At 41.7% G+C, this 24,756-nt stretch overlaps 1 protein-coding gene across 1 annotated transcript; it reads right to left on the reverse strand.

Moving 5' to 3' along the window:
* Positions 1-1,902: 1,902 nt before the first annotated feature.
* LOC148122595 (C-type lectin domain family 2 member E-like) lies at positions 1,903-24,688 on the reverse strand. The gene is made up of 5 exons (XM_087904158.1): positions 24,453-24,688; positions 12,747-12,878; positions 9,952-10,136; positions 9,318-9,424; positions 1,903-3,130 (listed from the first exon to the last, which is right to left on the reverse strand). Exons 1-5 carry the CDS (start codon positions 24,556-24,558, stop codon positions 2,986-2,988), a joined length of 675 nt encoding a protein of 224 aa, XP_087760284.1. The 5' UTR covers positions 24,559-24,688; the 3' UTR covers positions 1,903-2,985.
* Between the last annotated feature and the right edge of the window lie 68 nt (positions 24,689-24,756).

Consider the following 24,756-nt stretch of genomic DNA (forward strand, 5'->3'; position numbering starts at 1 on the left):
TTGGACATAAGGAGCATAGTCCACAGTAATTTCCTGTAACTCACCAGAGTGCATATTACCAGAAAGAGTAGACTAGAAAGCAATACACACACACACACACACACACACACGCACGCACGCACACACGCACGCACGCACACACACACACACACACACACTGCAAACAAACCAAAAAACAAAGAAAATCCCAACTCAAATAAACCAACACTCAGGTCCAGAAGAAACTCAGGACGAATGACAGACTTCCATGCTACTACCATCCCACAACGCATGCTGGCCTCCAGGCTCACTCAGGACCTGTGACTCCTCTCAGCTCCTCTCTCGCTGGCCCCTACTCTAAACTCCAGCTCATGGCTTCCCTTTCCCAGCCTCTCATTCCTACATAACCCTGCCATGTTGGCCATGCTCTCTCTTTTATCTTCCTCTCTGGGTCCTCCTCTCTCACTCTTCTCCATTCCCTATTCTCTCATGGCCAAGTTGAATCTGCTGGCCAGGCTTAGTCTACTTCTTTCTCTCCCCACTGTGGACTCTTCCAGATGACTCTGCCTGCTCTTCCTCATATCTACAATAAAACCTTCCCCTCAAGCTTACCTTGGAATGGTGATGTCCCCACTTCATTCACTGACCAAACTAATCTATGTTCTGCTCCTGTAACCCCACCTCTTTCACCTGTCAAGTTCACCATCTGAAAACTCCCTACCCTGAGCTTTATAAAAATCTTGTCTCCCTCACCTCCCATGCTGACCTCTCAAATCCCACCTCAGGAGAGGCAGCCTGCTTTAGTTAATCTGGTCATGAGGATTTGGGTCAGTCATCTTTCTCTCCAGTCCTTGAGATTAACATTTACTATAAATGAGATAATTAAAACTACTAAATGCAAAGTAATTTCAATAGGAGGAAGCATTAATTTATGTGAGAAATAGTGTCACACTGTTTATCTGAAATAAAATAAATTTTAAAAGGAGAACACTAAATGAACTAAGAATAGACACTGAGAAATGTTATCTTACCAAATAAATTTGCATTTATCTAATAATAAAAACATAGCCTGAATATAAGAACAGTCTATTAGAACCTTACAGTGTTTTTATTTCATTTTATTATTTTTTTTATTTTACCCATATGCATACAGCACAAATTTCAAGATCACAGGACAGCTTTATGGTTTGGGCTTTTCTCTTCTCCCATGTGAATCCAGGGGTCAGACTCAGCTCATCGAACTTAGTCACAGGTACCTTTACCTTCTGAGCAATGCCATTGGTCCTGAATATATACTTTAGTAAAGAGCAGCCATGTCTCCCGAGTGCTGGGATTAAACTTGTGTGCCACCACCATTGGCCTCTGTGGCTAATCAGTGTGGTTAGCCCTACACTTTGATCTTCAGACAAGCTTTATCCATTACAGCACAAACAATATAACATCACCCACGGTTCTCAACAAAGCCTTCAGCGGCAGACAGAACCACAGACACCACCACAGCAACAGCTGTAGCACGGACCATGTACAGCAACATGGAATCTCATGGCAGCACACACCACGGAGTCTTTGAGAAGGCCCAGTACAACGTGAACCATTCTCCATCTTGGACATTCTGTCATTCTTCAGGGCCAGGGTGGTCATGGGGTGCATTAAAGGGCATAGTCTGTGAGAGATCCAGGCTGCTGATTACCACGCTGACAGTGCTAGGTTTTTTGAGGAGACCTAATCCAGAAAATGAATTGTTCTCCATCACAGACATCCTGTTGTTGCCCAGAGACTGACGAGTTCTCAGGCAGAAAGAGCAGGGGGCAGAGCCAGACCTGCTGGACTCTCTCTGCAGTTGAATGGGATGGTGAGCTTCATGACTCAGCCCTGCTGCCGCCCCACCATCGCAGGGGAGAAACACACCCACTGAATCGGGAGTCTGTCAAAGCAAAAACTTGTTTATTGGTAACAAACAGGGACTTATATAGGGTTGTGATGGGGGATGGAAAAGCCTGGGCTTGGCCAAGGCGGAGCAAGAAACAAGGGCCAATAAGACTCTGCCACATTAGCGGTGGCTGGGCAGAGGTGGGTCTGGTAGCCAGAGATATGTCTCCAAACTCCAGCTAGGCTCAGGAAGTTACACTGGGCCTCACACCCAGCCCTCATGAGGCCCAACAAGAGACAAGGTGATCTTTCAGATGGGCAGGGCATCTGGAGGCAGGATCCGCTAGAGCTCCTGGCCTCTTCACATCTCTCTACCCTTCGTGAGGGTTGTTCTGCTGGCTCATTAGGTATGACAATGGTACCCGTGGCCTGAGGGCAGCTGCACAGCAGCAATATTTCCAGTTGGGACTAGAACTTACCCTACGAGTCACCATTTTGAATCAGTCTTCAAATATTTTTTAAAAGGTCATGATAACAGAAACTACAAATGTGCCAGGGCACATTTACCCGAGATAGAGCCATTCTCTCTGCCACTCTTCCCTGACTTTCTAACAGCAGGGCCTCACTCTGGCTCTGGCTTGAGTTGCAGCAGCTGTGGTATCCATGTCTGAGGCTCCTCCGGGGCTACTGCAGACCTTCTGCGCGACTTGGCGCAGGATACCCAGAGCAGTAGAGAGACTCCAGTCCTCTGCCTCCCCTTCAACCCTCTGCAGGAGCCATGTGTGTCGCAGACATCTTAGCTCAATCCTATCCTCCCTTCATTTTTTTAATGTACCACTCATCCAAAGAATGAGGAAATGAAAAAATTCCTATCTGGTGATAAAAGTGGAAGTTACTGATACTGATGTGATTCTAATTCAGGTTTATAATATGAGTAAAAACCCACACCAAATGCTTATTTAGTTAGGATCACCCATAACCTCCAAGTACTCGTAAATATAGTCCTCTGTGATAGTTTTTTTATCTCTCATACCACGAGAGATTATGAATTGATTTTGATAATTTTATGAGATAAAGAAATGAGACTATGACTACAGATAACATGTTATAGATCTCTCATGATTGAACTGACACACTCTACACAAGCTGTGAGACTACTGGGCACTGTAAAGTGTAGCTGCTTGATTTGCTACAAATCCACTTCCTCTGCATGTAGCCCCTGCCACTGCTGATCCCTCTGTCACTCAGGTAGGCATGGTTTCCGTCTCCTCGGATGGAAATCCTAAAACAAATAACAAACAAAATTTCTTCAGAGTTGGCCACTGCATTCCCCTCAGCAATAAAATCTCACTCGTGTCCACTGCTTGTTAATAGCACAAATCACAGAAAGGCAGAGTCCATGCGTAATCACCAGCACTAGTGTTACACCCAGTGACTTTTCCATTCTCAGGGTTCCATTTGGTGACCACCTTATCACTCATCCATGTTGGACCCTGTACTCTGTGTAAAAAGCATCTGACAGGGGATTGAGCCAGTTACCTGACCCAAGGTCAGCGATGTCCACCAGAGCCAGAGTGGGACTGAACCAGTTACCTAGGACAGAGAATGAACAAGCTCCACCAGGAGAAGAAGCCAGGAACAATTCCAGCCCCAGAACACTGGCAGATCAGGATTGAGACAGCAACCAGATCCAGAGTAAGCAATCTACACTGGAACAGGTACAAAGAAGTAACTGCTGAGCAGGTGAGCCACTGCCAGAGACCACTGAGGGTCCAGATGTGAATCTGGGACCTTCAAGAGAGTAGACCTAAGCCAAGAACCCAGTGGGTCTAGGCATGAGTCTAGGACCTCCTAGGAACTAGGCCTGAGCCAGGACCTCTGCTAGTCTGGGCGTGAGTGAACCTGGGACCTCCAAGGAAATAGGCAGGAACCAGAGAACTCGGCAGGACCAGGCATGAGTCTGGGTTCTCAGAGGAGTAGGCCTGAGCCAGGGCTTCTGTAAGTCCGAACATTGATCTGGAATATCAAAGGGAATAGGCAGGAACCTGGAACCTCTGCAGATGTGAGCTTGAGTCTGGGACCTCAAAGGGAGAAAGCAGGTCCTCTGTGACCTGGGCACACCCAAGGCTGGGACCTCCAAGGCAGTAGATCAGAGCCAGAAACCTTTCCAGGTCCAACTCCAATCCAGGGACTTCTGCAGGAGGGGTTCCAGACCAGAATTTACAGAAACAGGGCAAAGCCAGCAACCTAAGCCAAAGTAGGCCTGAGACAGAAAATTCAAAGGGAGCAGAGCAAAGCACAGAAGCACTTAGCTATTTCCAGAAACAAGAGTTACCAACAGGGTAACTAGAAATATGACACTACTGTATCATGGTGAACAACCATCTGAGCTTCTGACACCTAGAAGATTATTCAACAGAATCTCAGACAGCCCCAACCACATCTATTAGAGGAAAAGATGAATAGAAAAGGTAAGAACTCATGCAACACTGCAAAGAGCAACACAACACCAGTAAAACCTAAAGGCCCTACAACAGCAAGACCTGAGCAACCAAATGTGGATAAAGCAGAAGAAAATGACCTAAAAAATAACTTCAAGAGAATGTTCAAAACTCTAAAAGAGGAAATGAGAAATTCCCTTAAAGAAATGGAGGAAAAGACAAATAAAAAATTGGAAAACATCAGCAAATCACTTAAAGAAAACAAAGAAAAAGACATCAAACATAAGAAAGAAGCTATTCAGGACTTGAAATTTGAAATAGAGTCAATAAAGAAAACACAAACCAAGGGAATTATAGAAACAGAAATCATGAGCAAATGATTAGGAACCACAAACACAAGCATGAACAGCAGAATACAAGAGATGGAAGAGAGAATCACAAGCGCTGAAGATACACTAGAGGAAATAGACTCATCAGTTAAAGAAAACATTAAATCTAACAAGAACTTAAGCCAAAATATCCAGGAAATATGGGACACCATGAAAAGGTCAATTCTAAGAATAATAGATGGTGTAGGACAATTCTGTATTCTGTCGATTATATTTTAAATAAACACTGATTGGCCAGTAGCCAGGCAGAAAGTACAGGACAGACAACCAAACAGGAAGTAGAGGTGGGACAATGAGAACAGGAGAATTCTGGGAAGAGGATGCAATCCTTCTTCAGGCACAGATGAAGCAGGATGTGACCTGCCCCACTGAAAAAGGTACCAAGCCATGTGGCAAACATAGGTAAGAATAATGGGTTAATATACATTACAAGAGTTAATAAGAAGCCTGAGCTAATGGACCGATCAGTTTATAGTTAATATAGACCTCTGTGTGATGTCTTCAGGACTTAATGATTGTGGGAAGCAAACAAGACAGAAACCTCAGACAACATAAAGAAGCTGAAAATATTCCACACTAGTGAATTAACAGAACATTTGAAAACTTTAGAACAAAAAGAAAACACCTAAGAAAATAAGATGGCAGGAAATAATCAAATTAACAGCTGAAATTAACAAAATAGAAACAAAAAAAACCAATAGAAAGAATCAATGAGACAAAGAGTTAGTTCTTTGAGAAAATCAACAAAATAGATAAACCTTTATCCAAAATAACCAAAAGGTAGAGAGAGAATATCCAAATTAACAAAATCATAAATGAAAAGGGGAACATAACAAAAGACACGGAGGAAATGCAGAGAACCATGAGGTCATATTTCAAAAACCAGTACGCCACAAAATTGGAAAACTTAAAGTAAATGGACAACTTTCTGGATAAATATCACTTACCAAAATTAAATCAAGACCAGATGAGCAAATTAAACAGACCTATAACTGCTGAAGAAATAGAAATAGTCATCAAAAGTCTGGTGCGGGAGAATTATCTGTATTCTGTCAATCATATTTTAATAAAACGCTGATCCGGGAGCAGGAGCCAGGAGCAAGCACCGGAACCAAGAGCCGGAACCAAGAGGGCCTGATCCGGATCTGCTTCTCTTTTTAAAAGAGAAATATACCACGCCCCAGTGGGCTGGTATTTAAGCAGCTATTGGCTGACGGAGCGGAAGTCGCTCCCCGCTGCACTGTGGGCTCGTATTTCAGCGACTATTGGTTGAGGCAGTGGAAGTTACTCCCACAACAAAAGTCTCCCAACCAAAAAAGCCCAGACCAGATGGTTTCAGCTCAGAATTCTACAAGACCTTCAAAGAAGAACTGACACCAGTACTACTCAAATTATTCCACACAATAGAAACATAAGAAACATTGACAAACTCTTTTTAGGAGGCTGCAATTACCCTGATACGCAAACCACAGAAAGACAGTACAAAGAAAAAGAATTGCAGTACAACCTCATTCATGAACAATGATGCAAAAATACTAAATAAAATACTGGCAAATCAAATCAAAGAACACATCAGAACCATCACCCCCCATGATCAAGTTGACTTCATCCCAGAGATATAGGAATGGTTCAACATATGAAAATCTGTCAACATAATCTATCATATAAACAAACTGAAAAATAAAAACCACATGATCATCTCATTAGATGCCAAAAAAAGCTTTTGACAAAATACAACATCTCTTATTGATAAAGGTCTTGGAGAGAGCAGGGATACAAGGAACATACTTAAACATAATAAAGGCAATATACAGCAAACCAACAGCCAAAATCAAACTAAATGAAGAGAAACTCACAGTAATCCCACTGAAATCAGGATCAAGACAAGGTTGTCCCCATTCTCTCCATATCTATTCAATATAGTTATTGAGGTCCTAGCTAGAGCAATAAGACACCAAAAGGAGATCAAGTGGATACAAATTGGAAGAGAAGTCAAACTCTCCCTGTTTGGTGATGATATGATAGTTTACATAAGCTGTCCCAAAAATTCTATCAAGGAACTTCTACAACTCATAAGTGCTTTCAGTATAATAGCAGGATACAAGATGAACTCAAAAAAATCAGTAGCCCTCCTGTACACAGATGATAAAAGAGATGGGGAAGAAATCAGAGAAACATCACCCTTCACAATAGCCACAAACAGTATAAAATATCTCAGAGTAACTTTAACCAAACATGTGAAAGACTTGTATGACAAGAACTTTAAATCTTTAAAGAAAGAAATTGAAGATGACACCAGAGAGTGAAAAGATCTAACATAGTAAAAATGGCAATCTCACCAAAAACAATCTACAGATTCAATGCAATGCCCATCAAAATCCCAGCAAAATTCTTCAAAGACCTCAAAAAATGGTATTCAACTTCAAACGGAAAAGCAAAAAACCCAGGATAGACAAAACAATCCTATACAATAAAAAAACTTCTGGAGGCATCACAATCCCTGACTTCAAAATCTACTACAGAGCCACAGTACTGAAAACAGCCTGGTATTGGTATAAGAACAGAGAGGAGGACCAATGGAACTGAATAGACCTGAATATCAATTCACACATCTTCAGACACCTGATTTTTGACAAAGAAGCAAAGAATACCAAATGGAAAAAAGAAAGCATATTTAACAAGTAGTGCTGGCATAACTGGATATCAACATGTAGAAGAATGAAAATAGACTCATATCTATCACAATGCACAAAACTCAAGTCCAAATGGATCAAAGACCTCAACATAAAGCCAGCCACACTGAACCTTATAGACGAGAAAGTGGGAAGTACACTTGAACGCATTGGTATGGGAAACCACTTCCTAAATATAACCCCAGCAGCACAGACACTGAGAGAAACAATTAATAAATGGGACCTCCTGAAACTGAAAAGCTTTTGTAAAGCAAAGGACACAGTCAATAAGACAAAATGACAGCCTACAGAATGGAAAAAGATCTTTACTAACCCCACATCAGACAGAGGTCTGATCTCCAAAATATACAAAGAACTCAAGAAATTGGTCATCAAAAGAACACATAATCCAATAAAAAAAAATAGAGTACAGACCTAAACAGAGAATTCTCAACAGAGGAATCTAAAATGGCTGAAAGACACTTAAGAAAATGTTCAACATCCTTAGTCATCAGAGAGATGCAAATCAAAACAACTCTGAGATTCCATCTTACACCTGTAAGAATGGCCAAGATCAAAAACACTGATGACAACTTATGCTGGAGAGGTTGTGGGGAAAAGGGAACACTTCTGCATTGGTGGTGAAAATGCAAGCTGGTACAACCCCTTTGGATGTCTGTGTGGCAATTTCTCAGAAAATTAGGAAACAAGCTTCCTCAAGACGCAGTAATAGCACTTTTGGGTATATATCCAAAGGATGCTCAAATGTGCCATAAGGACATGTGCTCAACTACGTTCAGAGCAGCTTTGTTTGTCATATCCAGATTTTGGAAACAACTGAAATACCCCTCGAACAAAGAATGGATAAAGAAAATGTGGTATATTTATTCAATGGAGTACTACACAGTAGAAAAAATAATAACATCTTGAATTTTGCAGGAAAATGGATGGAGCTAGAAAACATTATTTTGAGTGAGGTAACCCAGACACAGAAAGACAATTATTACATGTACTCACTCATAGGTGGTTTTTAAACATAGAGCAAAGAAAGCCAGCCTACAAACCACAATACCGGAGAACTTAGACCACAATGAGGAAACTAAGAGAGACTTACATAGGTCTAATCTACGTGGGAAGTAGAAAAAGACAAGATCTCCTGAGTAAATTGGGAGCATGAGGACCTTGGGGGAGGGTTAAGGGGGGAGGGGAGAGGCAGGGAGGAGAGCAGAGAAAAATGTAGAGCTCAATAAAAGTCAATAATAAAAACATCTGACAGGTGCTTGCTGTCATGTTCACAAGAACTTTAGCCATAGGTAGCATCCAAGGGTGGTTTTCATTTCTACCTTGAAGTACTTTTCATATGTATGAAACTGGGAAAAATGCACTTGTAAATTCTAAAGGTTATTAATGTTGAACATTCAATGTTCCAGTGAAATGGGTCTGTTCAAAATGGACAGCTCACATCCAAACAGGGTCCTGGGTGCTCTTTGATGATGAGATTTAGTTGAGGTTCCCAAAGCCCATGGAGTCTCTGTTTCTGTGACAGGTGCAGCTGTGCACACAGCTGTCTGACAAGTCCTGTCCAGCAGTTCTGCACTGACTTCCTGGGGTTTCAGAGTCCTTTGTGGCCATCAGCAGTTCTGTCTGCATCCCACACGGGCAGTTATCAGCAAGGAGAGATTTCCAAGTGCTGATAGCAGACAGCATCTTCCCCAGATGCCATCAAAGGCTAAAGATTTGAAGTGAAACAACACTAGGTGACTCTAACAGATGTAAATTGGCCAAGATGTGGATACTGGGGATTCCATGTAACACACAACCAACCCCAAGACACACCTCCAGCCCAAGGGTTTCTCCCTTTCCAGTTCAGTTCTCTTCACATGACTCAGCCTTTCACCTTCACAACCACAACTCACACAATCACAACACTTGAACACAGTAGGAGGAAACGCTTTCTGAAAACATACAAGTTTTTATATTCAGTGTTGTCTGTCCACATCCAAGGGTGCTCTGGTGACTCTCTGTGCAGGCCGATCCAGGCAGTAGAATCCCCCTTGGATCTATTCAGGAAATTCTGTCAAAAACACAGAAAGCAGAAACATGTGTCTCTCAGTTTCAGATGACCCTTGAGTCTCTGTCCTACAGCTGCCTCTCCGAATGGCAGCAACTTTGAACTGAGGATCATCAACTTTGGAGCCTAAATAACCCTCAATTCTCAGTGAATGTATTTTACAGACATAATCCATAGAACACTGACAACCACCCCTCCTGTGGCTGAGAATGTCCTTTGTTATGCCAATATTTACAGTTATTAACAGTTGTCACCTTAAGTTTGCAACACCTCCAGCTCACACAAAGACTTGTATAACCACCATGATTCTCAAATGTACGTTTGGTGTTGCAGGTTGACTATTAGCACTACAGGAGAAAATATCTTTGGAATGTCTCAATGCTACAGTCAGATGTGCTACCATCACAAATACCATGTGACCAATGCCTAGGGTTGGAACTTTCCTCATGTTCCAGCCATAAGCTCTCTTTCTCAAGGCAATACATATTCCACAGGAGCAAACAAAAAACCAACTCCCAATCCTTTCTTACCAGCTCCTCCAGACTGCCAGCTTGAGTTAGAGAAGCCCCCAGATCCATGCAGGATGTCTGGCTGGATGTCCAGTTACTTGTGTGTTCAGAAAAATAAAAACATTTACTTCCAAATCCAATCCAGTCTCTTGGGCAGGTTGCATACCCAGCTTCAGGGCTCACAATGGCTGGGGTTTTTTTTCTCACTAGAATATACACAGTGCAAATACATATCATGAATAAACATTTCTGTGTCTTGTCTCTTTGGCTAAGCATTCAATCTCTGTTGTGAGGTGTGTGTTATACTGTGCCTTTCATTACTGATCACTAAGAGACTCCTCCTAGCATGGTGGTCTCCCATCCAGAACCTTCATGTGGGACTCTAAGGAAATGCTTCTCTTGTTCGTATTTTGAATTTGCGGACAGAATCTCTCTATGTCCCCCTATCTGGCCTGGATCTCACTCTGTGAACTATACTTATGTGAATGCTCTTTATAGCCCTATTCATTGCTCATGGGCCCTTGCTGCATCCTGTCCTTCCTTGTCACCTTACGTCACTCTTCCTTGTTACACCATGCTCACACTCAGAGCTGATCACACTGTACATTATAGGCTGGGACATGCATATTAGGGAGTACATGGGGTTTCTTTCTTTCGGGATTCCTGGCTGTGCCTCCTGAGTGCAGGGAAAAAAGACACCATATGCTGAACAAATCATAGTCATTATCCTACTAGAACTTTTCTGATGGCGGCAATTTTATAAGTTCCTTTCCTATGATACTGCTTCACATCCTGCTTTTGTAATGACCAAAGAAAGAAAACTCCTCACTTCTCTGGATTTGACTATGGCAAAATACCAGCTTGCAAAACATGGCATGATCTAATAGTTTTTGATACCAAAACTTTGATCGAGGCCTTCCTGGTATCATGTCACGTATACACTAAATCCATGTGAATATATGCTGGCTCTCGTTAGAGGCTGTCAGAATGGCAATTATCAAGAAATCTCACAGCAGATGTCAGAACTCTGCAGAAATAGGGACACTTATTTATTGCTGGTAGAAGAATAAACTGATGCATCCAGTATGGAGGCTCCTTTTAAAAATTAAAACAGACCTTTTGTGACCCAGCTATGCCACTACTGGTCATATATGAGAGAACACTACACCATAACACAGAGACCTGCACATCCATGTCTACTGCTGCCCCGTGTACAATAGCAGCAAAATGGACCTGACCTAGATGTCCATCAACTGATGAACAGATAATGAAAATGTGATCCACGTGTAACACAGAAAGTTATCCAGACATAAAGAAAAAATGAAACTTGTAGAAAAGTGGAGGACCTACAAAGTATAATATTAAATAAGGTCACACAAACTTAGAGAGAAAGAGACCCCATGTACTCCCTAATATGCCTGTCCCAGCCTATAATGTCCAGTGTCAACAGCTGGGAGTGTGAGCACGGTGTAACATCTAGACAGGAGAACAAAGAAGAGTGACGTAAGGTGACAAGGAAGGACAGGATGCAGCAAGGGCCCATAAGCAATGAATAGGGCTATAAAGAGCATTGTTTTTCTAGTTTCAACTTTGCTGGGGTTTTTTGCCAATTTGTGGCTGATAAGTGTATAAAAACGTAAATACAGTGAAAGTCTAAAACCATAATCAAAGCTTTATGGCTTCAGAATGTCTTTTCTAACTGTATTGATGTTCAGTAAGATGCACAGGATTTGAGACTTGGCCAGTGTTTGAGTGGTTATGCTAATGGAGCAGTGTGATGTGTTCATTTGTGGGTCTATCACAATAGAGTGAGTGTGTGTGTGTGTGTGTGTGTGTGTGTGTGTGTAAGAAGCTCCGAATGCAGGACTGGTTAAAAAGTAATATTTTTCTTTCATAAATTTGCCTTTTTCTTCGTTTAACAGATAAGAACAAATGCATGGCTCTTTTCAACGGCTACTGAACCTAGAAATAAGTGATTGATAAGAAATATTAAAAACTAGAAACAACCCACACACATTTATTTTTAGCGGAAGGCAATTTGGTGTAGCTTTCCCCAGCTCTTATGCCCAGTACCACGAGGCTTTAATGAAAGGAACAAATGCAACGGCACTGAGGGCAACTTTCATTTCTTTTTATCTGAGTCTTTTCAGAGCTACATTACAGTTTAGGTTACACTGTCTAGTCTTGTGAGCATGTGTTTCTCCATGTTCTACTTGTGTATTATTCATTGTCGTGGCTAACATTGATTTTTATAAAACAATATCATGAATTATTTACTCCACCTATCACAGGAAAGTTGTAAAGATTTTATCACATTAGTCAGAATAGTCTAAAACTAGAAGCTTGGGAATCACATATGTCTGGAATAATCTGCTTAGTACTTTCACACCATAGTTGAAGATGTTAACATAAACCATGGGTTATGGGGTTTTTCTACCTCCCCAACCATACCACTCTTCACTGCCCACACTGCCCTCACTGCCCCTCGCTGCAGCAGCTTCCTTAAGGCTCCTCCTTTGAGTTTTCCTCTCCTTGATCTCTGCCTTGAATAGTTTCCACAGGTGGACATGTCTCCTGCATCTCTCTAGATGGATGCTTCTTCCCAGGGATGCTGAGCCTGGCCTCCTGTGCACACCACAGCCTGTGCTGTTCCCTCTCTGCATCTTCCTGCTAGACCCTAAGTTCCCAGAGAACAGGAATTTCCAGTGTGTTTTCTCTCCTGCCCTTCACACAGTCCCTGGCGCACAATGCTCACTAAGTGTAACTGACAGTGTGGATGTGAACAGAATGCTGCAGGATCTGGAGATGTCACTCACCTGAAAATGATAGAGCAACAGAAAGTGCAATTGCAGCTCCACTGAGGACCATGATCACTGCATAGCAGCAGTAAAGCCCAGCAGGAGACACGGGGGAGACAATTCTGAGACATTGTCCTTGGAGATCTTTATCTGTAAAATATAAACGTAATAATGTCAACTTGGAGAATTTCTTAAGGAAATTTAAAGAAATTTACCACAAAAACCAACTTTATAATCACCTACGACTATTTGAAAGAGTGCTGCAAACCCCTTTCAAAGAAGGCCCTGGTCCATAGAGGATGGCCATGGTGGAATGAAGACCAGAGATTCCAGAAACACAACTTGATCCAGGGTCTTCTTGTTACTGAACTAAGAGTAATCTACTGCCTAACCTTGGGGATCCCATGAATCTCAGATCTCATTCTCATGGAAGGATGAACCATGCATCCAATGCCGTGTGGGTAGATGAGCAAATGTCCACACCACGAGGGTGGAAGAGACAAAATTCCCACTGGAAGAAACTGGATGCAACCTTTATGGGGGCAGAAATGACATCCATAGTCCAGAAGCTAATATTTTCCAAAGGCCTTGTGTGTTGTGACAGCTAAGGGAAGGAGTGTCTTGAGTATACAAGATTTAATGTAGAGATGGTGTTTTTGTTGTTGGAGCAGAGGTAGAATATGACACAGCAGACATTCAGCCTGTTTTTGAGAAAAGACTTGTTTTTTCTTTTGCTGTCGCCTGCAGTGGGTAATGGCTGCTTGGGAAGGAGAACTGCTTCATTTCTGTATTAAAAGGGAGTTAATTATTGATGCTTCGTTTTACTTAGGAAACTCCTAATCTCCAGAATAAGATGTTGCGTGTTAACACAACATTGTTGTAAATGTACTTGAAACCAGTGTGTAGGGCTAGAAACAAGTGTTGAGAGCCCAGGTAAGAATAATTAGTTCCTTTTGAGGATGAGGTAGGTGGATCTCTGTGAGATTGAGGCCAGACTGCTCTACAAGAATTAGTTCCAGGGCAGGCTCCAAAGTGGGTTTCATTGTGTGTTTAGTGATCCATCCTAGCGCCAGGTAATTTCATTGGTGCTGAGACTCCACAGGCTCTACTATTGCCCCTCTCCTGGGGTCAGGAAACTAAACCAGGTTTCTCTACAAGAGCCCACATTCCATCTGCCTGGCCACCAACTCCTATGCACACTAGCAGCTTCAATTGGTGACTTTTTCCTTCAGGTCAGCTTAACGGTTTCTCCGAACCCAAGGATTTGACTGGTCAGCTCCCAGAAACCCTCTGGCATTCCTAGAAACAGGGGGAATGCCCCCAACCAGGGTCTGCAAGGTCACAGTTGAGCCCTTCACTGACATTTACCTGTAGTTGCTTCCCATAGCCAAAAACTTGAGCAGATCACTTGGAAGTGGTCCTCTTGCTACTGCTCAGAGTGGTCCTGGCCTCCAATTCCTGTGCCAATGGGTCTTGAAATCGACCTGGCCTAATTCTCAACCCTGCACTATTCTGGAGACATCCTGTTTGTTGGCTTGAGTTTTTGCCATTTTCACCATTCTCACATTCTTTATCATGGGAAACAAACCCTCAAAAACTTATCAGAAACTTATCAGTCCAACCCACCCCATGGAATGTCTTTAAGAGACCCTAAAACCCCAATGTTTAATGCCTTACTTGCAGATTCCCACACTTGTCCATCTTTGTTCAAAAATATGGTCAAAGTTTCCTTTAGATAATAATCTAAAGTGGTTACCTAACGGCACCTTAGATACTGATATTCTGAGAGAGCTTTTTAACTATTGTCAGTACACAAGCAAATGGATGGAGTTTTCTTATATCCAAGCCTTTTTCTATCTAAGTTCTAAGCCTTCTTTTCTTCCAAGATGTTCACCTGCTCACATGTTCCTGGCTATGCAATCTAAGTCGGAGGAACACCCCGCTTCAGCTCTGGACACTGCTAATGAATCTCCACCTTTCCAACCTCAGCAGACAGCTACTTCTACCTCTTCAGTTATCTCTCTCCCCATCAACTACTCCATCAGCCCCTCTGGATCCTTCCTCCTTTCTGGTGCCATGCTGTGGCAGCCGCACAACTCTAGGACCCACTTTTACCCCTCCTCTCATATGCTCACATGCTGCTAAGGAACCCAACCATGGCCAAACCAAGTTACCTTCAGTTCTCTGCAGTTCTCCCATTGCGAGATATAGCTGGTGTGGATGGGATGGTCAGATTACACATTCCTTTCTTGTTCTCAGAACTGTCTCATATACTTTTTCCTCCATTCCTCTCAGCTCTCAATCTCTGCCTTCACCTGAACTGACCCTGTCACCTCTCCACACAGCTCACCTGAATAGTCCTTCCCCAGGGATTCTGGGACTGCCCACACCTATTTGGTCAGGCTTTAGCTTCTGATCTACTATCATTGTCTCTCCCCAAGTCTACACTCATACAGTATGTAGATGATATTTTGCTTTGCAGTCCATCCTTAAACATTAGCCAAACTAATACCTTCGTTCTTTTAAATTTCTTATCCAAAAAGGACTATAGAGTCTCACCTTCTAAGGTACAACTGTCTATCTCTCAGGTCATTTAGTTGAGATTAACTATTACCCCCACCCAAAAAGATATTACCCTAAAGAGAGAAAAAAATTAATCCAGTTATTTCTACAAAAAAAGAGGTTTTATCATTCCTGGAAATAGCTGGCTTATTACGTTCCTGGATCCCCTTTTTCTCTCCTTGCTCACAGCTTATATGAGGCTGCCCTTGGCTCTCAACACAGTCCACTCCCCATCCCATTACTAAGCCCTTCCAGAGGCTCCAACAGGCTCTTATCCAGCCTCCAGCTCTCCATCTCCCAGACCTAACTCATCCCTTCTCCCTCTATGTAACAGAGAAGGAGGGCTATGACCTTGGGGTCCAAGCACATCAGCTGGGACCTTCCTTTGCACAAGTAGCATACCTATCAAAGAAGCTGGACCTTACCACTAAGAGCTAGGAACCCTGCATATATGTTTTAGCAGTCACTGAGTTCCTTATTCATGAGTCAAAGAAAGTAACCTTTGGGTCACCTACCACTGCCTTCTCCCACCATAGTCTGTCCCATCTCTTAACTTACAAAGGCTTACAAACCTTACCCCTTTCCCAAGATCTTTCCCTGTAAGTGGCACTAGTGGAAAATGCCACATTCACTTTCCAATGCTGTCCATCCCTTAATATCTCAAATTTCCTCCCGCAACCTAATACTATTCTCCATCTCATTCTTGTATAGAAACTTTAGAGGATCTATTGCCCCACTCTTCACATATACAGGAGGATAAATAACTTTCCTGTTCTCCTTGACCTGCCTCTACTTCCTGTCTGGTTGTCCTGCCTATACTTCCTACCTGGCTACTGGCCAATCGCTGTTTATTTAAAATATAATTCACAGAATACAGACCATTGTCCCACACCACTTCCCCTTCTTTTTATTTAAATAACAAGAACTCTGAAATTAATATCCTTTGTTTAGTTTTCTCCTGACCATTAGTCATAACAACTTGTGAACAACATCCTAAACAAAGGAAAATATCCATAGTCCATTTGAAGGGAATGTGGGCTTAGTTTTCCAGGCTACTTCCTGCTGCTTGGGGGTGCTCACAATCTTATGGGAATCTAAAGAAAATTTAAAATTATGATCAAGTCCTGTCTGGAGTATTTTGTGAGGCTTGATCATCTCAAGCAGTAGTCTTGAATCTGTTCTGGATGTAGAATGAAGATATCTGGGCGATCTGCTCCTACTGGAGATTTTTCAGGTGGTCTTCCTTGATCAAACCTGATTTTTCTTAACTCAGAATGAATCTATAACCTCTCATTTTCTGTGGAAACAGAAGAAAAACCTCCTCTCCAAAGTAACATACCTATTGACTTCAATGCATTTATTTAAAAAAATCTATGTTTTATTAATCCAGCAGCATTTATATTTGATGTCTTTTAGCAGTTGTTGCTTCTTCCTCAGCTTCAAGCAATTCAAAGACAACATAATACTATACAATATCCAGACTCTCTGTGTAGTTTCCATATTTAGGTAGCTTTATTTTAACCTCTACTTCTTTTATTTTCACTTTAATTTTTGGCTTTTTGAGACAGGTTCTCTGTGTGTCTTGGCTTTTCTGGAACTCCCTCTGGAGACAAGGTTGTCCTTGAACATACTAAGATCTGCCTGCCTCTACCTCCCAACTGCTGGGATTAAAGGCTTGTGATACCACACCTTGAATTCACAGAAGTCAGCCTGCCTGTCTCCCAAGTGTTGGGATTAAAGGTGTGTGCCACCAAACCCAACTACTCTTTTTTTCTTTTTTCTTTTAAGGACTTTAACCTTTTTTCTCTTTTCTCCCAAGTCTGCATATATTTTTAAACACACTGTAAGCCATTTAGAGGTTTTCTTTGTCTTTGAATGTATCTTCACTACATATCTCTCTTTTTCAAACCACGGGAGTCTTTAATTTGCTAAGCAATATAGAGAGGATTAAAGAGATGGCTTTGAAGGCTGAATCCAGCCCATTTCTTAGCTTTCTGAGATTCCAGTCTCATGGCTGAGGTATGTCTGTAGCCATGTTTATTGCCACAACTCTATGGCATTTCAAGTTCCCTGCCAGCAAGCAAGGTGCAACAGTGTGCTCACAAACCACACTCAAATGCTCTGTAGCTGATCCTCCTGCCTGAAAGAGTCAGAGTTTTTGCTAGCAGCATGGCCCAGAATGCCAGCATTTTAATACAGTGCAGCTTTTTTCCTGCTACAGCTGAAAACCAAAAACCATGTGGTCAGCATTTCATCAACATCATTTAAGTGTTTAAACCTTTAAACACTTTTTTTAACCTTTTAAGCTTAAAAGAGCTGCAAAGTTTTGCAGCTAAAGCTGAGTCAGGAAGCCTCTCTTAAATGAGAGTGCTTCCTCTAGCAAGCAGAATCCACCTGAGAAAATGCTGCTATTAAGAAGCCTTATTTAACTCTATTCTTTTTGTATGTAGAATAACTTCCCAAGCTCTCTTAGGCTTTTAAGTACATTTGGTCAGACCCACATTGGTACATCATTTGTTTAATGAGGTTTCTGTCCTGCCTGGTTTCCACAGTCATTAAGTCCCAAAGAAATCACACAGAGGTCTACATTAATCATAAACTGATTGGCCCATCAGTGTAGGCTTATTAACTCTTATAACTTATATTAACCCATTATTCTATTCTATGTCAGCCACATGGCTTGGTACCTTTTCAGCAGGGAAGTCACATCTTGCTTCTTCTGTGGATAGGACAGGACTCCAGAAGAATGGGCTTTCCTCTTCCCAAAATTCTCCTGTTCTCATTGACCTGCCTCTACTTCCTGTCTGGTTGTCCTGCCTATACATCCTGCCTGGCTACTGGCCAATCATCATTTATTGAAAGTATAATTGACAGAATGCAGACAATTGTCCCACAGCAGACCTAGGCCAAGGCAGGCCTGAGGCAGCAGACTTCACATTAGTGACAGGAAAAATCCATCAAGAGGAAATCTCAATACTGAACATCTATGCCCCAAATACAAGGCCACCCTATATATAAAAGAAACACTTCTAAAGCTTACATCATACATTAAACCTACTCACTAATAGTGGGAGACTTCAACACTCCACTCTTACCACTGAACAGGCCAGTCAAAAAAAAATTAACAGAGAAATAAGGGAATTAATAGATGTTATGATGCACATGGACTTAACAGACATCTACAGAACATTCCATCCAAACATAAAAGAATATATCTTCCTCTCATTAACTCATGGAACCTTCTCAAAAAATAACCAAATACTCAGTAACAAAACAAACCTCAACAGATACAAAAAAAAATTGGAATAACCCCATGTATCTTATCTGATCACCAAGGCTAAAAACTAGAATTCAACAGCAATACTAATTTCAGAAAGCCCACAAACACATGAAAATTTTTAATGCTCACCTGAATCATCAATAGGTCAAAGAAGAAATAACGGGAGAAAGTAAAGAATTCCTAAAATTCAATGAAAACGACCACACAACATACCCAAATTTATGGGACACAATGAAAGCACTGTTAAGAGGAAAGATCATAGCACTAAATGCCTACATAAAGAACTAGTGAATTAACAGAACATTTGAAACCTTTAGAACTAAAAAGAACAAACTCACCCAAAAGAACTAGAAGGAAGAAAATAATCAAATTGAGAGCTGAAGTCAACAAAATAGAAACAAAGAAAAAATAGAAAGAATCAATGAGACAAAGAGTTGGTTCTTCGAGGAAAAGTTAACAAAATAGACAAACCTTTATCCAAACTAACCAAGAGGCAGAGAGAGAGTATCCCGATTAAAAAAATCAGAAGTGAAAATGGGAACACAACAACAGACAGTGAGGAAATGCAGAGAATCATCCAAGTCATATTTCAAAAACCTGTATGCCACCAAATTGGAAAACTTAAAGAAAATGGACAACTTTCTGGATAAATATCACTTACCAAAATTAAATCAAGACCAGATAAGCAAATTAAACAGGCCTATAACTGCTGAAGAAATAGAAACAGTCATCAAAAGTCTCCCAACCAAGAAAAGCCCAGATCACATGGTTTCAGCTCAGAACTCTACAAGATTTTCAAAGAACTAATACCAATACTCCTCTAATTGTTCCATACAATAGAAACAGAAGGAACATTGCCCAACTCTTTTTATGAGGCTACAACTACCCTGATACCCAAAACACAGAAAGATATTACTAAGAAAGAGAATTACAGACCAATCTCACTCACGAACATTGATGCAAAATTACTAAATAAAATACTGGCAAATAGAACTCAAGAACACATCAGAACCATCATCTACCATGATCAAGTCAGCTTCCTCCCAGAGATGCAAGGGTGGTTCAGCATATGAAAATCTGTCAACGTAATCTATCATATAAAAAAAATGAAAAATAAAAACCACATGATCATCTCATTAGATGAAGAAAAAGCTTTCAACAAAATACAACATCCCTTCATGATAAAGGTCTTGGAGAGAGCAGGGATACAAGGAACATACCTAAACATAATAAAGGCAATATACAGCAAACCACCAGCCAACATCAAACTAAATCGAGAGAAACTCACAGTAATCCCACTAAAATCAGGATCAAGTCAAGGTTGTTCACTCTCTCCATATCTATTCAAGATAGTGATTGAGGTCCTAGCTTGAGCAATAAGACAGGAAAAGGAGATCAAGGGGATAAAAATAAAAAAAAAAGAAGTCAAACTTCCAGTATTTGCTGGTGATATGATAGTTTACATGAACCCAAAAATTCTACCAAGAAACTCATAAACACTTTCAGTAAAATAGCAGAATACAAGATTAACTAAAAAAGAAATAAATAAATCAGTAGCCTCCTGTACACAGATGATAAATGAGCTGATTAAAAAAGATAAACATCACCCTTCACAATAGGCACAAATAGTATAAAATATCTCAGAGTAGCTCTAACCAAACAAGTGGAAGACTTGTATGGCAAGATCTTTAAATCTGTCAGGCAGAGATGGTGCACACCTTTAAGAGCTAGTTCCAGGACAGGCATCAAAGCCACAGAAAAAAAAAAAAAAAAGAACTTTAAATCTTTGAAGAAAGAAATTTACAGCATCAGAAAGATCTCCCATGCTCATGGATAGGGAGAATTAACATTGTAAAAATGGCAATCTAATCTACAGACTCAATGAAATGCCCATCAAAATCCCAGCAAAATTCTTCACAGACCTCAAAAAAATGGTACTCAACTTCACATGGAAAAGTAAAATCCCAGGATAGTCAAAACAATCCTGTACAATAAAAAACTTCTGGAGGTATCACAATCCCTGACTTCAAACTCTGCTACAGAGCTACAGTACTAAAAACAGACAGGAGGACCAATGAAACCAAATCTAAGACCTGGATATTAATCCACACACTTTCAAACACCTGATTTTTGGCAAAGAATCAAAAAATATAAAATGTAAAAATGAAGCCATATTCAATAAATGGTGCTGGCATAACTGGATAGCAACTTTTAGAAAAATGCAAATAGATCCATATCTATCACCATGCTCAAAACTCAAGTCCAAATGAATCGAAGACCTCAACATAAAGCCAGCCACACTGAACCTCATAGAAGAGAAAGAAGGAAGTACACTTGAACACATTGGCACAAGAGACTACTTCCCAAATATAACCCCAGTAGCAGAGACACTGAGAGATACAATTAATAAATGGAACCTCCTGAAACTGAAAAGCTTCTGTAAAGACAAAACAACAGCCTACAGAATGGGAAAAGATCTTCACCAACCCCATATCTGATCTCCAAAATATACAAAGTGTTGTAGGAGGAGCAGCACCCTTGTTCCATCCCACCTGGCTAGCGCACACCCAAAATAACCACACAGAAATCTGTATTAATTTAATTGCTGCCTGACCCATTAGCTCTAGCCTCTTTTTGGCTAACTCTCACATCTTGATTCAATCCATTTCTAATATCTGTATGTCACCACGAGGTCATGGCTTACCAGGAAAGATTCAGCATGTCTGGCAACTTCATGGCGGCTCTCTGACTCTGCTTTTTTCCTCCCAGCATTCTGTTGTGTCTACTCCGCCCACCTAAGGGCTGCCCTATCATAAGGCCAAGGCAATTTTCTTTATTCAACCAATGAAAATAAGACATTAAAAAAGACCCTCCTACACCACAAAGAACTCAAGAAATTGGTCATCAAAAGGACAAATAATCCAATAAAAAAAAAAGGAGTACAGACCTAAACAGAGAATTCTCAACAGAGGAGTCTAAAATGGTTGAAAGACACTTAAGGAAATGCTCAACATCCTTAGTCATCAGAGAGATGCAAATCAAAACCACTCTGAGAGTCCATCTTACACACGTAAGAATGACCAAGATCAAAATCACCCATGACAACTTATGCTAGAGAGGTTGTGGGGTAAAGGGAACACTCCGCCATTGTTGGAGGGAGTAGAAGCTGGTACAGCTCCTTTGGATGTCAGTGTGGTGATTTTTCAAAAAAAATAGAAAGAAAACAACTTTCCTCAAGACCCAGCTATACCACTTTTGGATATATATCCAAAGGATGCTCAACCATGCCACAAGGGCATGTGCTCAACTATGTTCATAGCAGCATTGTTTGTCATAGCTAGAACCTGGAAATAACTTAAATATCCCTCGACCAAAGAATGGATAAGGAAAATGTTGTATATTTACACAATGGAGTACTACATAGCAGAAACAAATAACTACATCTTGAAATTTTCAGGTAAATGGATGGAGTTAGAAAACATCATTTTGAGTGAGGTAGCCCAGACCCAGAAAGACAATTACCATATGTATTCACTAATAAGTGATTTTTAAACATAAAGCAAAGAAAACCAGCCTACAAATTACAATCCCATAGAACCTAGACAACAATGAGGACCTAAGAGAGACATACATGGATCGAATCAACCTGCAAAATAGAAAAAGACATGATCTCTTGAGTAAATTTGAAGCATAGAGACCTTGGGAGACAGTTGAGTGGGAGGCGGGGGGGGGGGGGGGGATGGGAATCCAGGGAGCAGAGCAGAGAAAATGTAGAACTCAATTAAAAATCAATCAATCAATCAATCAATAAAATAACACACACACAATAATAGTCTTGTTAAGATGTAAGAGGAGCTTCACCTTGACTGGGTAAAGCTTTTGCCTCTGGCTCTTCTCAGCCTCGGGCTCTCCCTAAGAGCTCCCTTTCCATATTGCCCTTTGAAAGCATGTATGGGAGGCTGGTTTTAACTCCAGGCCTCTCACCTAAACCAGCATACCTCCCTGCTCACCTGCTCACCCTGTTGCTATGCCATCTCTTCTCCCTCTTATGAGATTTTATTGACTACTCATTACCTCAACCATGTGCCAACCTCTGCCGATCTCCAATTAAAATCAGGGACCAAGTTCTTTTCTCTCTCCCAATCCAAAGACCCTCACTCCTTTTCCCTAAATGGCAGGGCCCATTTTAAGTAATTCTTGTAACTCCCCAGCTGCCAAGCTTGAGAGACTCCCTAATTGGATTCACCTACCTCATTTCAAACCTTTTACTCTTCTAGTTCAGGACACTCTCTCCTTGTGTATGGGAATTCAAACAGGGCCCTGCTCCCTTAAGTCACAGAGGACATCAAGATCCGCTGCTTTGTCTCCTGTGCCAGAAAAATAAAGTCTCACCAGTATACTCAGCTCTCCTGTGCCAGAAATTCCAAATGCTCTCCTTTCCAGTTCTCCCTTTTTTCCTCTTTCTCCCATCTACTTTACCAATTTCTCTGTATCTCCAATGTCATACTTAAATTTCCAGTTTGGAGGTGCAAAGACTGTCAGATGACCAAGCTGTAAGAAACAATAACAGTCTGGGTACATTCACATGCCCAGCCTCAAAAGGGAGACTCACAAAACAGATTTTAATATAACAGGTTTATCATTGACTGATGCAGTGTCTCCTGGATATTAAGGTAATACCATGGTACTAAAAATCAAACAACAACAACAACAAAAAAAAAAGTGCCTTAAGATTTGCTTTTGGTAAAACATTAAAGATCTAATAATTCCCCTTTCTTCCCTTCCCTCCTCTTCTACTATACACCTATTCATAATCTTCTATTCCAACACTATACTACATTCTCATAAGCTCCAGAGAGCGAAACTAGACTCACCTGAACAGACCAGCATGGCCCAGAATTAGTATCATTTAATTCTTCCATGGTCTGGGGACCCCTGAGAAACTCCCTCCTCCATCTCAGGAGCCCTAGGAAATCCCCCTCCATCTTCCATCTGGAGACTCTCCTCCCTCAGTCACCAGAATCTAAAACTTTTTCTAAACATAATCTTTTGCCTTAAAGTCATCTTGTCAGGTTCATGCTGCCAGCTAAACATTTTCACAGAGCCCGGAAAACACAGAAGCTACCCCAGGACTTGGTCAAGCACCCCAAGTCTCTGACGCCCACAAGACAGCAGGAAGTAGCCTTGAGAGGCCCAACGCCCCATTCCCACCCATTGGCGACCCCTAACTCCCCCCTCAAATTTTTATAGTAAACAAAAGGGTGGACTGTTATGGTTTCCATCACCCAGCACTCTGGCTGGCCCTTCCAGGCTACAGGACCATGCATAAGCCAACAAGCGCTCAGGCAAGTTACATAGCCAGGGTTCTCAAGTCCTACATAACCTACCTGAAGAATTAGACAGCTTTGTAAGCCCTTGTGTGCATGCATGAGCCCCTGTGCTCATGCGCTAGGGAGCCTTTAAAAACTGGCTCCACTTTCCATGTCTTCTCCAATACCAACTTCCTCAGGCTTGCACATGTGTCTTACTCTGTCTTAATAAACTCATCAAGTGGGTTTCCTTTAATGTTTCATGATCCGTTCTTGCTGTCGCCCGGTAATTTCAAGCTGACCACTCCTTTAAAGTTTCTCTAGAGTCACTGCTGTACACTTGAAGGAGTCGTCGCCCGGAGGCAGGAATGGACTAAAGTGCCCATGGTCCACAATCCCGGGGACACACTGCTCTGCCCACGAACCCCACTGCCACTTTGACCAGGTCTGTGGCAGGTCCACATGTCCTTCTGCTCAGGACACATTGGTCTCAGGTAAGCCTTTCCCTGCAGAGGGAGCCCAATCCCAGTTGCACGCCTGGAGAGTCCCTGCGCTTCTACCCTTGGCTCTCACCTTTCACCTCCTGCTGCTCTTCCTTGTTTCTTTTGATGAGGGAGGACCTGATGCTCGAGTCCTCAGACTTGGCGGCGGAGGTAACTGGCTCCCCGTTCTCGCCCATGTCTCAGCCGCCACCTCCGAGCAGTTGCCAGATGCATCTTTCCAGCCGAAATATATAGAGAGCCTGTGACACAGACCGGGAATAGCGCTCTTCAGCACCATGGCCCCACCTTGTTCTGTAGATTGTCGATTGCCACTCCTTGCTCAACCGCAACCTGTAGCAGTTCACAAAACTTTCTGGTCCGCCCACTTGTAGGCT

This window comes from Myodes glareolus, chromosome 3 (assembly GCF_982192425.1).
Source record: "Myodes glareolus chromosome 3, mMyoGla1.1, whole genome shotgun sequence".
Lineage (NCBI taxonomy): Eukaryota > Metazoa > Chordata > Mammalia > Rodentia > Cricetidae > Myodes > Myodes glareolus.